The 16370-nt window shown below is 51.5% G+C and overlaps 1 protein-coding gene across 1 annotated transcript; it reads left to right on the top strand.

The window, feature by feature from the left end:
- The first annotated feature begins 4634 nt into the window (after positions 1-4634).
- Positions 4635-14908, top strand: KIF18B (kinesin family member 18B). Its single transcript, XM_012661500.1, has 15 exons — positions 4635-4947; positions 5551-5708; positions 5982-6086; positions 6279-6389; positions 6469-6666; positions 6800-6976; positions 7574-7648; positions 7786-7886; positions 8310-8460; positions 9106-9233; positions 11834-12063; positions 12289-12838; positions 13831-13917; positions 14389-14474; positions 14707-14908. The coding sequence occupies exons 1-15, from the start codon at positions 4635-4637 to the stop codon at positions 14811-14813; spliced, it is 2577 nt and encodes an 858-aa protein (XP_012516954.1). The 3' UTR covers positions 14814-14908.
- The last annotated feature ends 1462 nt before the right edge of the window (positions 14909-16370 follow it).

The following is a 16370-nucleotide window of genomic DNA, read 5'->3' as shown; positions in this document are numbered from 1 at the left end:
GAGGGTTGTGAGGGAGGGATGAAGGAGACTACAGCGACCTCTATAACGGCTACCCCTATAAAAGTAGGACATCGGAGGGCTGGGCTTTTTCCCCCACCTTTCCCAGCTGCCAGTGTCTGCAGGGGGAATCCCCTCAAGTCTCTGAAATTCTTCTCCAGGGGCTTCTGAAGAGCTCGGGTTTGTTGGGCCTGTTCCTACGAGGGTGGGCAAAGAAGGCCATCCCCAAAACAACTGAATCTTGGCTTCTCAGGCCCAACTCAGCAGAGCACTAGCCTCTGGGTTTTAATGAGCTGCCCTAGGTTAGAAACAGGACGTGACTGTGGCTGGCTGAAAATCCCGAAGATCTTATTAAAGAATCATCTCCCTTGTACTTTGGGCTGAAATGCTCTTTCCAACCAAGGATCAAAGCAAACTTGACAAACGTTCTCTCATTAATCTCCCCATCCCTCTGGGGCGGGAGCAGAAATGTAGCTGTTTTTCTCTGGCTCTCAAAGGGGGAAGCTGACGCGACATCCACATGGTGTGGCTGGCGAAAAGACCTTCCTTTCAGTCAGATGCAGAACAGGGGCCAGGACCCAGGCATCCTAGCAGCGGCCATGCCAAGTGTCACCCGAATCCTGCACCTGTGCCACCAGTGCTGGCTCAGAAAGAAGGAAAACATCTCATTAGGCAAGCAGACTCAGCCTCACTGCCCTCAGGAGGCGGGGAGGAGAGAACTGTAAAGGTTACGCGCACTCCTTCACCAGTGCCCTTTTTAATTTCCTGCTTAGATTGTTAGGCTGTTCTGTGGCTCCTCAGCTGGTGCCCTCCCCATGGGGAGCTGGGACTGCCAGGAAGGTGGCCCATGCACACCCAGGCACCCTCTGCCTTCACTTCCCCAGCTACAAAAGTGGGGTTTCCCGGGAGTGGGAATGCAAGGGTGGGAGATAGGAACTCTCTCTGTTGAAAATTAGGTACAGTCCATATATCTGAAAGTGTTTGCAGAATACATAATGCTAATTCTGTAAAAGTGATTATAATTATTACACAAACATAAGGGACTATTACAACAATGTGATCATCATAGCATAATATATAATATCATAAAGCAGTATAGCAGGCTCTGCAGTTAGACTGCCTTGGTTGGAATGGAGCTCCATCACTCACTAGCTTTGGGACCTTGGGCAAATTGCTTAACCCTCTCTGTCTCAATTTCCCATTGAAAAATGAGTATAATAATAGTATCTATCTTGTGGGATTGCAATGGGGATAAAAGGAGGTGATATACGTAAGGTGCTTTGAAAGGTTTCTGACATAGTGAGCACGTAGCTAACATGTTTATTATGGCAATCCGATTGCTGGGATGGGAATAGAATTATACACATGTAAAAGGATTATCATTGGTTTACATATTTTTCTTGTTTTGCATGGTGAAGAAGAGAAGAAGTTTAGGGGTGAGGGGATAGGAGTTTCAATTTAGCTCTATTCTGCCTCATTCCCCAAGGAAAACCTGAGCTGTTTTCTGGAGTATTAGGTAGAAACCTCACTTTTCTTTGCTTAATGACCTTGGTAATTGTGACCCATCAGTGGGACTTAGTCTTTACTGGGAAAACATTCATCTATTCATATCCCCCAGGAAAAGCCCCTTTCCTTATCCCTGTTAATATATACTTAAAGTTAGGTTGAACTTTTCCAGAATATCTGTGACTCCTGAATTCCAAAAATTCCATCCCTATCCTCAGTAAGCTGGCTCAAAAGAGAAATAAAAAACCAGGGAGAGAAGTCTGGGAGAAATACAAGACAGAATGGGTAAATAAGTGTTTGGGCTGGGCACAGTGGCTCCCACCTTTAGTCCCAGCTACTTGGGAGGCTGAGGCGGGAGGATTGCTCAAGCCCAGAAGTTCAAGGCCAAACTGGGCAATATGCAAGACCACGTCTCCAAAAAAAATTTTTAAAAAATGTTTGGAATTATTACCTGGTTAACATTAGGAAATCTGTTGTGTCACCCTCTCTATTAACAGAATAAAGGAGAAATATTGTTGTGATCATTTCAGCAAGTGCCAAAAAGCATTTGATAAAATTCAGCAGCCATTCCTACATTCCTAATGGGCAGCAGAGGTGGTGAACTAAATATAGAAGAGTTAAAAATAGAAGTAACTGTCATTATTTGCAAACTATATTGCCATTTAATTGAAAGACCTAAAAGAATCAATGACAATCTATTAGAACCATAAGGGAGTTCAGCAGTGTGACCAGATACAAGATCCGCATATATAAATAAGTAGCATTCATATATTCTGGCAAAAATGAATTTTAAAATGTAATTTTAAAAGGAGCCTATTCACAATATAACAAAGGCTATATAATAACTAGTAATAAACCTATTAAGAAATATATAATACCCATGTGGGAAAAATTATAAAATTTTACTGAAGATTATAAAGTTGTGAATAAATGGGAAGAGGTACCAGTTCCTAGATGGGAAGACTTGATATTGTAAAGATGCTAATTCTCCTCATTAATCTATAAATTCGAAATAATCCAAATTAAAATCTCAGCAGGATTTTCATAGAACTTTATCAACTGATTCTAAAATCACATGCAAGACAAGATGCCAAAGAATAGCCAAGAAAAGGAGCAATGAGAGGATATATTATAGAACCACAGTATCTACAACGGTGAGGTACTGGAAATGGAATGGACGTATCCATGAAACAAAATGGAAAGTCCAAAAACAAATTCATGTTTCTATGAGAATTTAGTTAGGTTCAATTTGGCATTTCAGGCTGGGTGTGGTGGCTCACGCCTGTAATTCTAGCAGTACGGGAGGCTGAGGCGGGAGGATCACTTGGTGAGGAGTTTGAGACCAGCCTGACCAAGAGCAAGACCCTGTCTCAACTAAAAATAGAAAGAAATTAATTGGACAACTAAAAATACATAGAAAAAATTAGCTGGGCATGGTGGCTCATGCCTGTAGTCCCAGCTACTCGGAAGGCTGAGGCAGGAGGATTGCTTGAGCCCAGGAGTTTGAGGTTGCTGCGAGCTAGGCTGACGCCATGGCACTCTAGCCCGGGCAACACAGTGAGACTCTCTCTCAAAAAAAAAAAAAAAGAAAGAAAATGTTTATTACTTTGTGGGGAAGATGGAGTCTCACTCTGTCGCCGAGGCTAGAGTGCAATGGTGTCATCATAGCTCACTGTAACCTCAAACTCCTGGGCTCAAGTGATGCTAATTTTTCTGTAGAGATGGGGTCTCACTCTTGCTCAGGCTGGTCTTGAACTCCTGAGCTCAAGCAATCCTCCCGCCTTGGCCTCCCAGAGTGCTAGAATTATAGGCATGAGCCACTGTGCCCAGTCATGTTTGACCATTTAAATGTTGAAAACTTCATTATGGCCAGGGTAGGATTTTTTTCCAGGAATGCATGGTTGGTTTGATACCAGGAATAATATCAAATAACTTGCCACATCAACAAAATAAGGGAGGGAAAAAACCCATAAACATATCTGGAGATACTGGAAAAGCATTAGATAAAATTCTACATTTTCCTAATAACAACTATGACTAAAATAAGAATAGAAATTACTAATATGATAAAGACTATTTGTCCAAAACTAATTTCTAAATACTGAAGCACTAAAGCCATTTCCTTTAAGATCAGGAGCAGCACAGGGATGCCCATTATCATCGTTACTATTCAACATTGTTTTAGAAGTTCTAGAGGCTGCAATAGATAAGAAATGAAATATTTGGTGTAAGTGTGAAAAAGATAAGCTAATTTTTTTTTCTTCTGATACGTAATTGTATACTTAGACAACCCAATAAGCCCTAATAAAAACAACTGGAATTAATAAGAAAGTTTGAGAGTGGTGGATATAGGACAAATATATAAAAATCAATTACGTTTCTCCATACTAGCAATTACCAGCTGGAAATGGAAATGACGGAAGATGTTCCATTCATAAGAGCAATTAAATCCATAAAATACCTGGCAATTATATTAAAAGAACAATCACAGAACCAAACTGAAAAGAGAGAAAACTGTAAAATCTTGAGGGACATAAAAAATATCCAAACAAATAGAAAGGCAATAGCCATAGTCTTGCCTGAAAAGGTTTAATATAATAAAATAAATGTGTAAATTCGATGCAAGTCCAATTGTAATCCCGCTAGGGTTTTTTTGAGGGGAGATGGGGCTGCTGGGTTGGGGGTAGAATTGATATTAATAAAATGTTCTTAAAGTCAAATAACATAATAAGTACCTGAAAATAACCAAGAAAGTTATGAGAAAGAAAGATGAGTGACGTGGTTCTTGCTTTACTAGCTATAAAGCATGCTGTAAAGTGCTACAGTGGAAACAGGGTGGTATTGGCACAAAAATAGACGAATACATCAGAGGAACATGATAGAAGGCATAGTAATAGACGTCTGAAAATATAGACATCTGAATATGACAGAAGTATTTCAGGTGAGAAAGAAATATTTATTAGTAACTGGTGCTGGCACCAACATTCTTACTGTCTTGAGGTATAAAATGGAGACCAGACCTTGGGAAAGGGGCAGAGGTGACCCTTGAATGCTGAAGGGGCACTTGGTCAGGCCTGGGGTCAGATTGGTCCTCATCTCCATCATGTCTCTGCCCAGGTGTTGCCATGGTGATGGCAGTGGAGGACAGCATGGTGCGGGTGGTGGTGCGGGTACGGCCCCCCACCCCTCGGGAGCTGGACAGTCAACGTCGGCCTGTGGTTCAGGTGGTGGACGAGCGGGTGCTGGTGTTTAACCCTGAGGAGCCCGATGGAGGGTTCCCTGGCCTGAAATGGGGCAGCATCCAAGATGGCCCCAAAAGGAAGGGCAAAGACCTGACGTTTGTCTTTGACCGGGTCTTTGGAGAGGCAGCCACCCAACAGGATGTGTTCCAGCACACCACCCACGGCATCCTGGACGGCTTCCTCCAGGGTTACAACTGCTCAGGTGAGAACCTGCACCCTGCCTGGTAGTGGCCTTGCCTCCTGCCTCCTTCTAAGGGGAGGGTTTCGTGTGTCTTCTGACACGTGCCCACCTCCCCCCAGCTGGGCACAACTTGAGGAGAGCTCTGGCCCTTTCATTCTCTGTGGCGCCCTCATTCACTCATTCTGCCTGGCCTAGGATACAGTAGCAAGCCAGACAGACCCTGTGGTTCCTCCCTCTTGATGCTTCCAGTCTAGAGGGGGAGCAGACACGAATCACAAAGTCACAAGTGTGTTACCAGGTAAGTGACAAGAGGGAAAGAATTCCAGGCCTTCAGCAGAGGAAGCTAACCAGACTGGAGAAGGAGGGGCTGGCCCCAGCATAATGGAGGTCCCATGGCCCTCAAACCCACAGGCCTGCGGGGAGCCAGGACAGACGGAGAACGCAGAGCTGCAGTGGGAACACAGGATGTGGGTGGTAGGAGCAGCAGACGGGTGGACACAGAAGGCAAAGGAAAGGGGCTCGAGGAGGAAGGAAGGCTGAGCTGGGCAGAAGTGCACTGGGGGCCAACCTGGCGAAGCGGATCTGGCCCTGCTGCCACCCTGCTCCCTACTCTGTCCTCTGCAGTGTTTGCCTATGGGGCCACCGGGGCCGGGAAGACACACACCATGCTGGGAAGGGAGGGGGACCCTGGCATCATGTACCTCACCACTGTGGAGCTGTATAGGCGTCTTGAGGCCCTCCAGGAGGAGAAGCGCTTTGAGGTGCTCATCAGCTACCAGGAGGTACGGCTGTTCCCTCCCCAGGCCCTGTGGCCTCACCCCTCCTTCTGACAACCTGAGGGGGAAAGTGAGCAGGTGGGGAGGGGGAGTGGGGAACTGGGCAGGAAATGGAGACCTGGGCCCCGATGAGAGCCCAGGGCCGCAGATACAGCCCCGTGAGAGACTGTGAGAGAACAGTCCACCCTGCTCGCATCACTAACATCGTCCCTCAAAGTTCCGCTGGTGGCCTGCTGGGTCCTCTCCCTGAGGTCTCCTTCCCACTTCTTTTCTCTGCAGGTGTACAATGAGCAGATCCACGACCTCCTGGAGCCCAAGGGGCCCCTCGCCATCCGTGAGGACCCCGACAAGGGGGTGGTGGTGCAAGGACTTTCTTTCCACCAGGTGTGGGGCTGGGCTCAGGTGGGATGAGCAGCCCCTTTGGTCCTCTGGGGTTCCCTCACAGGCCATTCGGGGACACCCTGGACCCTGTGGTGGTGGCGGGGTGACACTGGTTCTGAAGAGCAGCCCTTCCTGTCAGGGGAGAAGCCCTGGTGGGGGAGACCACAGCCCCCTTCCTGGGCATCTCCTCTGTAGCCAGCCTCAGCTGAACAGCTACTGGAGATGCTGACCAGGGGGAATCGGAACCGCACACAGCACCCTACTGATGCCAATGCCGCATCCTCCCGCTCCCATGCCATCTTCCAGGTGAGAGGGGTCATGGGTCAGAGCCTGAAGCCAGGGTTCCTAAGGCCTGGCTCCCCCTCACCCCTGCTGCCTGCCCCAGATCTTTGTGAAGCAGCAGGACCGGGTTCCAGGACTGACCCAGGCCGTTCAGGTGGCCAAGATGAGCCTGATTGACCTGGCTGGCTCAGAGCGGGCGTCCAGCACCGGCACAAAGGGAGAGCGGCTGCGGGAGGGCGCCAACATCAACCGCTCTCTGCTGGCCCTCATCAACGTCCTCAATGCCCTGGCCGACGCAAAGGTAAAGCAGCGCTGACCAGTGTCCTGCCCAGGACAGCAACTGAGCACCCAAAACCTGGGCGAAAGGCCACCAGGCCCCAGCCTGGGTCAGCCTTGTCCAGCTACCTCACCCCACATCTGCTCGCTGCCCCCAGGGCCGGAAGACTCACGTGCCCTACCGGGACAGCAAACTGACCCGCCTGCTCAAAGACTCCCTTGGGGGCAACTGCCGCACGGTGATGATCGCTGCCGTCAGCCCCTCCAGCCTGGCCTACGAGGACACGTACAACACCCTCAAGTATGCCGACCGGGCCAAGGAGATCAGGCTCTCGGTGCGTGCCAGCCAGGGAGGGCCAGCCTAGGCATGGAGGGAGCTGCAGCCCGGGAGCAGGAAGGGACAGACCCAGATCCCCAAGGCAGAGGAAAGAAGTTCCCTAGGCTCTGTCTCCTGGGAGATTTTCTGTGATAGAAGCCACACAGTCCCCATCCTTGGGTGGGAAGACTCCAGCTGGGGAGAGACAGGATGGTCACCAAAACTGAGGGGAGCAACAAGGTGGGTAGCCGAGTGTTGGCCAGCAGAACAATTCAGGCTTGTTTTTAGCAGTAGGACCATATTTTCAGCAAAAGAGACACGTGTTTTCTGCCACATCTGCTTGGCGTCCCCCTCCCTGCTTCCTCCCCCTCCCTGGCTCTCCTGGGGCAGCTGTGGAAATGCCTATGCCTGGCCAGGATGTCTTGGTTGGGGAGTCAGGGTTTTGGGTTCAAAGGCAACCGTCTGCCTCTTGCAGTGGGGTCTCAGGCATGTTTCCCCACTTGCGAGGGCACGTCACAGTAATGTGAGACCCCCAGTGCAGAGCCCAGCCGTTGGGGTGGTTGATAAAAGTTGCTTTGAATGAACAAACAAATCTCTCCCCTGTGCCCCCTTTCAGCTGAAGAGCAACGTGATCAGCTTGGACTGTCACATCAGCCAGTATGCCACCATCTGCCAGCAGCTCCAGGCTGAGGTGAGGAGCCCACCTGGAGTGCAAGCTTGGCAAAAAGCGAGGGACAGGAACTTTGGGGTGCAGCCAGGACTCTAGGCCCACCCCTCTGCTCCTGTGCTCAGCCAGGGCTCTGAGGGTCTGGGCTGCTTCTGTTCCAGGTAGCTGCTCTGAGGAAAAAGCTCCAGGTGTATGAGGCAGGAGCCCAGCCCCCACATCAGGACATCCTAGGGTCCCCCAAGTTGGGCCCACCACAACAACAGTGAGTTCTACTGCCCATGCCTGCCCCCACCATTTGGCTTGGCCAGGATGGAGAACTAGCCCCCCTTCCCCAGCTTCTGCTCCAACACCTAGAGTCAGGGGTTCCCAACCAGTGCCCAGCAACCAATTGTCACCTAGAATGCCCTATGTCAAAGGAGCCAATGACACCACAGCCCATAGAGGCAGTATCTACTATTCCAGAGCAGATGAACTCAGAGGCTGGGTATCATTGTTTCTTAAACCAGAAAAATCCCTGGCTCCTTCTCCCACCCTCAGCTACTGCCCATTTGTCACCCAAGCATCCGTTCCTTATGGAGTCTATATCACCCGGGGGCCACAGAGATCCTGCCCCATATCCTGCTGCTCAGACTCTCGCTTCCCCCCTCAGCCTTCCCAGCTCTCCCTTACCACCCTGCCCTCCCAGCCAGCCCTGCACCCCGGAGCTCCCCGTGGGGTCCGGAACCCTTCAAGAGGAGAGCCTGGAGACAGAGGCCCAGGTAGAGAGGGTCGTGGAAGGGAACTCTTCAGACCAGGAGCAGTCCTCAGAGGACAAGGACAAAAGCCCAGCAGAGGAGGTAGGACTTGAGGACGTGAGGCCTGGGCATTGGGAGGGCTTAGAGCTGGTGAAATAGTGGAGAAATACCTCTCCCTGAGGGGGCCCCTCATTCCTGGCTCTCCACCTGGATGTCTTCCACCTTAGTCATTAGGAGGCATGGTGGCTCACACCTGTAATCCTAGCACTCTGGGAGGCCGAGACAAGAGGATCACTTGAGCTCAGGAGTTCAAGTCCAGCCTGAATAAGAGCGAGACCCCATCTCTACTAAAAATAGAAAAATTAGCCCGGTGTCATGGCACGCACCTGTAGTCCCAGCTACTCAGGAGGCTGAGGCAGGAGGATCGCTTGAGCCCAGGAGTTTGAGGTCGCAGTGAGCTACAATGACACCACTGCACTCTAGACAGGGTGACAGATAGAGACTCTGTCTCAAAAAGAAAAGAAAGCAGGGGGGAGGCTTTCAGATCCTGCACAGGAAGGAGAAATATTCTATCAGATCCTTGTGTGTTTGGAAGTGACTGGGGGGATGAAAGCCTCTCCCAGGACCTGGGCATTCCAGGAGCTACCATTGCCATGCTTGGAGGAAGGAAAGATTTTAGGAGTTGCTTTCGTAGAGGCAGAGTGGCCACCCTGGCTCTTCCAGCTGTGCCTCCTCTTTCCTCTTTAGGTTCCAATCCAGATGCCAGAGCAGAGCCTCAGGCATCCACTGCCAGGGCCCCATGGCCTGACCTTGCAGCCCAAGCCCATCGTGGGCCACCGCTCACCACAGAAGCTGGACAGGGACCATCCTATGCAGTAGGTGTCTTCTCCTTCTACTATGGAGTCCAAGGAGGGAAGCGATGGGGTCAGCTTCCTGGGGTGGGAGTGGGTGTGAAACGCATCTCAAAATCTCTGGTCTGTCCAATTTGGAGTCTAGTCTCTTTTCATCAACACTGTCCCTTATCTGCTTTCAACGCCTTGATATTATCACCTACTCTATTTACTTATCATCATCATCTCTATTTATTCCTCCACACGGCCGGCAGCCCAGCAGGAGAGGGACGTGAAACACCAGATTCCATCCAGACAGCCAGCAGGCATGGAGTTAGGGCAGGGTTGCTTGGGCTAGAGCTTTGTTTTCCAGTCTGAGGGCAAAGCGGCCTGTCCTCAACAAGGAGGGAACAGCCAAGAGGAGTTGAAATTAGGGACAGCCTTCCTGAGTCAAGTGTTTGTCATGCATCTTCATCAACAGATTGACTGTGGCTATTTTTTCTCAGTAGTAAATACAGACCACCACTCAAAGCCAATGAGAAACGGATTTTGGACCATTCTGTCTATGCTTAATAGAGAGATACTGCTTATATTTTTTCCTTGGCCCCCAGCACATAAATCCCTTGCCACTTGGCTTTGCTACTGCCAACCCCACTGTTCCCTCCCCAGCACGCTTCACGCTAGGCAGTGTATTTAAAGCTTCTGGACAGAAGGGCCTGTTTAATTTTATTTCTTGTTGGGGAGTGTCTGTTCCCGACTCAGCAAAAATGCTGCAGCCTGAATAATCAGCGGTTCATTATCTGTCTCCTGCTGCTGACTCCCCGGGGCCCTGGAGAGGCAGGGACGTACTGGTAGATGTCCCCCCGGCTACCAGGGAACAACCACAGGCTTCCACTGATGATTCAGGCTCTCTCTCCTTGGTGTCCCTTGTCATGAGCAGAGAGGACACCAGGGTCCTCATTTCTGCTTCGCTCCAGTTTTGTGGTCTCTGACAAGTTGCTTCAACCTTGGCTATGATTTAGGGATCATAGCCCTTAGTCTCCCTACTTCTTGAGGGTGAAGTACTAATAAAATGTGACAGAAGACCCCAAGTATCAGGGGTTGTAGGACATTCTAGATTGTTTCCATATTTGGAAACATCCTAACTACCAGATAATCAGAAATAATTTACCTTTGGCTTTGGAATTTAGAATCTTGGACCACTAGGGCAATGAGTAGATCTTAGATTTTCCAGTTCAGTGGTTTTTCCAGAATTTTTTTTAACTGCAAAGTCCTTTCTTCAAATGAAATCTTGTGCTGAAATCTAATGTGTAGAACAGACAAAACAGAGTTGCTCTGCCTGATGGATTTTTGAAACCTAATTTGAAAACCCCTGATTTAGACCAACTCCCTATCTGGCAGATGGGTTACTGAGGCCTTTACCCAGGGCAGGAAGGATGGGGCCAATGCATTTCCCCCGAACACCCCCTCTTCTCCATAGTCTAATCTTCCTTATAATGTGTGGTTCAGGCAGGTATAGAATGAGTCTACTGTGTCCTTTTTAATTTGCATCCTGCCTTCTTTCAAAAAGGCCTTGAGGCTGCTTTATAAAAATGAGTTTTTGTTCCCGGAGCACACACTGACTGAGGGCAGCAGAGGGGGTTCAGAGATGTCCAGGCAGGTAGAGCTACCTGAGGATAAATCATTTTCCACAAATAATCCCCACCGAGATAATTGTGTTTGTTCTTTTATCATAGGTGTGCCTTACAGAAAGAAAATTTGCTTTATTAGAATCTAAATTTAGACCATCAATAATCACATTACCCTCATAATTTCCTTTAAATAGCCCCCCAGTGCATGTGAAATATGCATTGGTTCACAAATACTTTTCCAGGATCCCAAACATTTAGCAGGGGGCACAGACTGGATGCACTTTTGAGGATCTTCTCAGAACCACGATGAACACAGCCTGTCTTATTTAATTTCCTCTTACCCTAACAAGGTAGATGGTGTTATTTTACAGAAAGTAATAGTTAGCTAAACTTATAGGCCTTACTATGTGCCAAGTATCCTTTAAACATTTTGTATGTAAAATAACTCGTTTAATGTTTCCAACAGCCCTGTGAAGTGGGTGCGTTTTTTATCCCCATTCTAAGGTTGAGACCGAGGTTAACCAGTGCAACCAAGATCACGTCACTGAGAGACGTTGGAGCCAGGATTTGAGCAGGAAGCTGGCAGTCTGACTTGAGCTGGGTTCTTAACTGCTACCTTACATTGCCTCTAGGGTAGATTAACTTGTGATCACTGCACTAGTAAGTGGCAGAGCTGAGCAGAAACTCAGACCTTCCCAGGCCAAGGCCACTTAGTTCCCTTTCACTACTTCCCAGGTCACTGTCATGGGACATGCTTAATGGTGACACCTCCCACCATTACCTGTGGCCATCTTGGCCATCCTTGGCCTTCAGCAAGGGTAGGGCAGAACAGAAGCCATGGCTGGGAGGGTGGCGAGGCTGACCAGCCAGTCTCAGGCAAGGCAGGAGGGAGCCGGGGTACCAGCCTAGCTGTGCTCCTCAACCACCTGGAGTGACGGGGACAGATGCACAGCACAGTGGATCCTGGTCAGGCTGGTCTCAGGAGCGGTGGGGATCCCCTTCCCTCTGTTCCAGGTTGGCCCTGAAGATGCTGTGCCTGGCCCAGCGGCAGTACTCCCTGCTCCAAGCAGCCAACCTCCTGACCCCTGACATGATCACAGAGTTTGAGACCCTGCAGCAGCTGGTGCAAGAGGAAAAAACTGAGCCTGGGGCGGAGGCCTCCAGGAGTCCTGGGCTGGCCGGAGGGACACCTCTGGCTCAGGAGCTGTGTTCAGAGTCAAGTGAGTCTCACCCTGTCCTACCCTGTCTATTGCTACCATCTCCAAGGCCCAGCTGGGGCAGAGTGCTGCCGGGGGCCTCAGTTGCTGGGTTATACTGGGGTAGGAGGCTGGCCCCCTGGGATCGTGGACTTCTGTACACAGAGAGGCCCCCGACACCTGAGGAGTTAGGGGGTCCTTCATGTCTCTAGTGTCTGGCTCCTCAAGTTCTACAAACTCACCTTCTTCTGACCCATCCCTGATCCCTGTCAGCACCCCCTTCTCTCTGCCCAGAGTCTCCAGCGTACTCTGGCCCCGTGACCCGGACCATGGCAAGGCGACTGAGTGGCCCCATGCACACTCTGGGCATCCCACCTGGGCCCGAGTGCTCCCCATCGCAGGCATCCCGATGGCCAATGGAGAAGAAGAGGAGGAGGAGACCAAGCCCCTCGGAGCCAGACAGTCCCCCTGCCCCAAAGCAGAGAAGCAAGCGCCAGCGCCGGTCCTTCTTGCCCTGCCTGAGGAGAGAGTCTCTGCCTGAAGCCCAGCCATCATTTGGGCACAGCACCCCCAAAGGGGGAAGGGCCTCCTCCCCCTGCCATTCCTCTCGTGTCTGCCCAGCCACAGTCATCAAAAGCCGGGTGCCCCTCGGCCCTTCTGCCATGCAGAACTGCTCCACTCCGCTGGCCCCACCCACTCGGGATCTCAATGCCACCTTTGATCTCTCTGAGGAGACCCCCTCAAAGCTCAGTTTCCATGAAGGCGCTGGCTGGGAGAAAGTTCCCCAGGAGCTGAACAGGCTGGACCAGCCCTTCTTGCCCAGGTGGGTCTCCCCTCCTGCCTTCCTCCCACCCGTCCCAGTGGGGGGGTCAGTGGCCAGCAAGGGACAGTGGTGCTGCCAAGCAGAGTGGAGACAGCCTGACTCAGGAGCCAGACATTTGCCACCTGTTTCCCTTTGGTCATCATCAGCTTCCCTCCCTGGGCCCAGGAGGGCAGGGTGTAGAGTTGCCAGGGAGACGGGGCGTCTCTTGGGGGCCTTTGCCTCGTCTGTCCATGCTGCAAAGCTACTAGCTCTGTGCTGGCTTGTGGCACGCTCATGGGTAGCTAATGGGACCTCAACTTGGGAAGAGTGAGCGAGAGCAGGAATGTGTGAGTGAGGGGAGGCCAATGCCATCTGCTCCTCTGCCTTGTGTGGGCCCTCTGGCCCGGTCTGAGTTCTGTGTTCCTCTGGGAAACACCTACTTCCACCACTTCCAGCCCCAGATTTTGCCCTCCAGCCCAGCATTTGGAATGGGGGAGGGGGTCCCCAGAAAACTTTATTCAGGATTTTTCAGTGAGAAGATGAAGCTCTCACCCTTGCCTTCCACCCACGTGGCAGGGTAGGGGAACAGCAGCCAGCTCAGGACAGTCCAAGGCTAAGAATGAGTGGTAGACCGACCTGGACTTGTGAGACAGAGGCCAGCAGCTGCCCGCCTGCACCCCTGGCCCTGCCACAGCCCGCAAACCAGCTCTCAGTAACAAGCTCAGAGCCGGGCAGGTGGAAGGGTGAAGTTGTTTGAACTCCAGTTCCCAGGACGCGCCAGAAACTGACATCTGGACATCCTCCCAGAGCAGGCCTGTCACTCAGCTGTCAGCCTGGGCCAAGCGAGGCAGGGAGAGGACTCCACCTTGTAGTAGGAAGAAACCTCAGAGGTCATCTCGTCCACCCCCCCCCAATTCCCTCCCCACCCCAGCTGAGGGCTAGAGGGAAGAAGTGGCTGGCACCATTTCTGGTTCCCTGCCCATGCGCCTCCCTTCCCCTTCCTCCCTCCCCAGCGGACCCGTGCTGTTCACCATGAAGGGCCCCAAGCCGACATCTTCCCTCCCTGGGACCTCAGCCTGCAAGAAGAGGCGCGTTGTGAGGTGAGGCGTGCACGGAGACAAAGCGCTCTCACCAGGGCGGCGAACACCTGGGCCAGCTCTAGGCCCCCAGTGTATCTCAGGACCCCCTGGAGCAGCAGCCGAGGTCTATGAGCAGGGCCAGGACCTAGTTTTCTGCCTGAGGTTTCCTTGGCCCTTGCTATTCCAGGATCTCCTAGAGCTGAAGGGGATCACAGGCCCCCTGTCGTCAAGGGAGACATTCAGCATTCATTGGTTAATCCAGTGATTGGACTACCCACCCCGACACCGCTCCTTCCCTCTCATGTCCCGAACCCCACAAGCCTCTCCTCCCACCACCGCCTCTCCCTCCCTCAGATTGGGGCCCCAGAAGCTCCTATTGGTGTTCAACCTCCCCTGCTCTCAAGGCTTAGTGTTTAGCGCCTGCCCCCATCCCCAGCACACACCTCCACGGCCCAGAGGTAACCTCCCTCCTTTCTTCCTTCCCTCCCTCAGTTCCTCAGTCTCCCGGGGCCGCAGCCGCATCGCCCGCCTCCCCAGCAGCACCTTGAAGAGGCCAGCTATGCCCCTCGAAATCCCAGGTGACCGGCACTGGGGACAGGGATGGCCCAGGCCACGGTGGCGGATGAAGACAGAAGTAGGAAGGGACAGGGTGGCCTGAGACCTGGTAACAGGAGGGCCTGGGATGCTGCCAAGGATGTCAGGGACACTGATAAGACAGGTGAGAGATGAACTGGGGTACAAGGGGAAAATGGGACAGAGCCTCACTTTCCTCCTTCCTCCCTACAGCTCTTCCATCCAACTGGCCTGTAGAGCTTTCCTTGAGCCCCCTCCATGCTGGGGACAGGAGGAGCAGGAAGGAACTCACTGGGGTTGGGAGAGTGCTGTCAGCTGGGAACTGCATCGCCAAGGTGTCCTGACCACCAAGGTGTTCTGACTCACCAGCCGCTCTAGGCAGGCCACCCCCACTTGGTCCCTGAAGCCACCTACACCAGGAGCCCCGACCTGCCTGCCTTACCTCGGAGCAGTTAATGCCCACACGCTTTTCCTTTATTAACGCCCCTTCCCCAACCATCCATTCTGCTACTCACTCTCTCTATTAATCTCTTATCATCACACTCCGCTTCTCAGCAGGTACACATTCATTTGTGAGTGTTAACATGTTGCTATTTTAAAGGGTGCTGCCGTGTTCCCCTCTCATTTATGATGCCCTCCAAGCAGGCAGGGGGCCCTTTTGGACTCTCTTCCTGGCCTGTGTCTAATACAGGGCCCTGCAGAGTGATGGCCACAGGCAGTGGAGGAGGAGAACGGGATGGGGCATCCCAGCTTGGTTCTTCCTGGTTTCTGAGAGAGGGGCAATTTCAGCTCCACTCCCCACAGCCCGGAGCAGGAGCCCTAGTCTCTGGCCACAGTCCTGGTGATGATGTGGGTGATGGTGCCTTGATTTCCAAATGAGGACAGCTTTACCGTTTTTGCCCTGTTGTGGTCAGGATGCACATTTGGTGTAAAAGGAAATGTAAAGAAGAAAGGGGAACTCAGCCTAACGCTACCACCTGGATATAAATGCTAGTAATACTGAAGTTTATAAGCCTCCGATCCCTTATTTCTGCATATATATGTATATATAAATACACATGTAGATATAGATATATTTTTTATAATAATTAATAAACTGTCTCCATCCTTGGTGTATGTGGGTTTGGTTTTTGTTTTTGTTTTTTGAGACAGAATCTCTCTCTGCCACCCTGGGTAGAGTGCAGTGGCATCATCATAGCTCACTGCAACCTTAAGCTCCTGGGCTCAAGCGATCCTCCTGCCTCAGCCTCCCAAGTAGCTGGGACTACAGGCACACCATCATGCCCTGCTAATTTTGCTATTTTTAGTAGAGATGGGCTCTCACTCTTGCTCAGACTGGTCTCGAATTCCTGAGCTCAAGTGATCCTCCCACCTTGGCCTCCCAGAGTGCTGGGATTACAGGTATGAGCCACCGCGCCTGGCCCCTTGGTGTGTGTTTCTCTGTACACCTAGGAAGAATGGCAACACTTTTGCTTTCTCATCTTCCCACTCTTCAAGCCCTCAAGAAACTTCTGAGTATAGAAAACAATCCCCACTCTGCCTCCCCCAGCAACCTTACGTCTGGGCCTGGGCTGAGCCCTGCTCTTTCCTCCACAGCCCAACCCACCCGCTCCTCAGCGGATTTAGAAGCAATTATACCTAGAGTTCTGTCCATCCTCCTGCAGCCTTGGGGGTGGTTGCTAGGAGTCCTGCTGTCAGGGAGAGCATTTTTAGTGGTCCCCAGGTATTAGGTGAGGCTCTGAGCTAAGCCCCCACCAGCTCGAGCCTAGTGCAGGCTGGCCCTGCCCTCCCCCACCCCTCCACCTGTTAGTGGCTTCCATCTCCACTCATTTGAATTGTGTGACAGTTCAGCGCCAGTTTACCTCTGCTCTCCCCGTGAAGACATGGGTGGCTGAACGAAT

The sequence above is a fragment of the Propithecus coquereli genome, unplaced genomic scaffold, assembly GCF_000956105.1.
Source record: "Propithecus coquereli isolate 6110/MARCELLA unplaced genomic scaffold, Pcoq_1.0 Scaffold714, whole genome shotgun sequence".
Classification (NCBI taxonomy): domain Eukaryota; kingdom Metazoa; phylum Chordata; class Mammalia; order Primates; family Indriidae; genus Propithecus; species Propithecus coquereli.
The sequence above is the reverse complement of the archived record's forward strand: the minus strand, read 5'-3'. Positions and strand labels throughout refer to the sequence as shown.

What these genes read in the sequence shown, in the direction of transcription:
- KIF18B (XM_012661500.1), top strand. Translation starts at nt 4,635, where the DNA reads ATGGCAGTGGAGGACAGCATGGTGCGGGTGGTGGTGCGGGTACGGCCC. An exon ending in CCAGGGTTACAACTGCTCAG is followed by an intron (nt 4,948 to 5,550) that starts GTGAGAACCTGC and finishes TGTCCTCTGCAG; the next exon opens with TGTTTGCCTATGGGGCCACC. An exon ending in AAGAAGAGGCGCGTTGTGAG is followed by an intron (nt 13,918 to 14,388) that starts GTGAGGCGTGCA and finishes TCCCTCCCTCAG; the next exon opens with TTCCTCAGTCTCCCGGGGCC.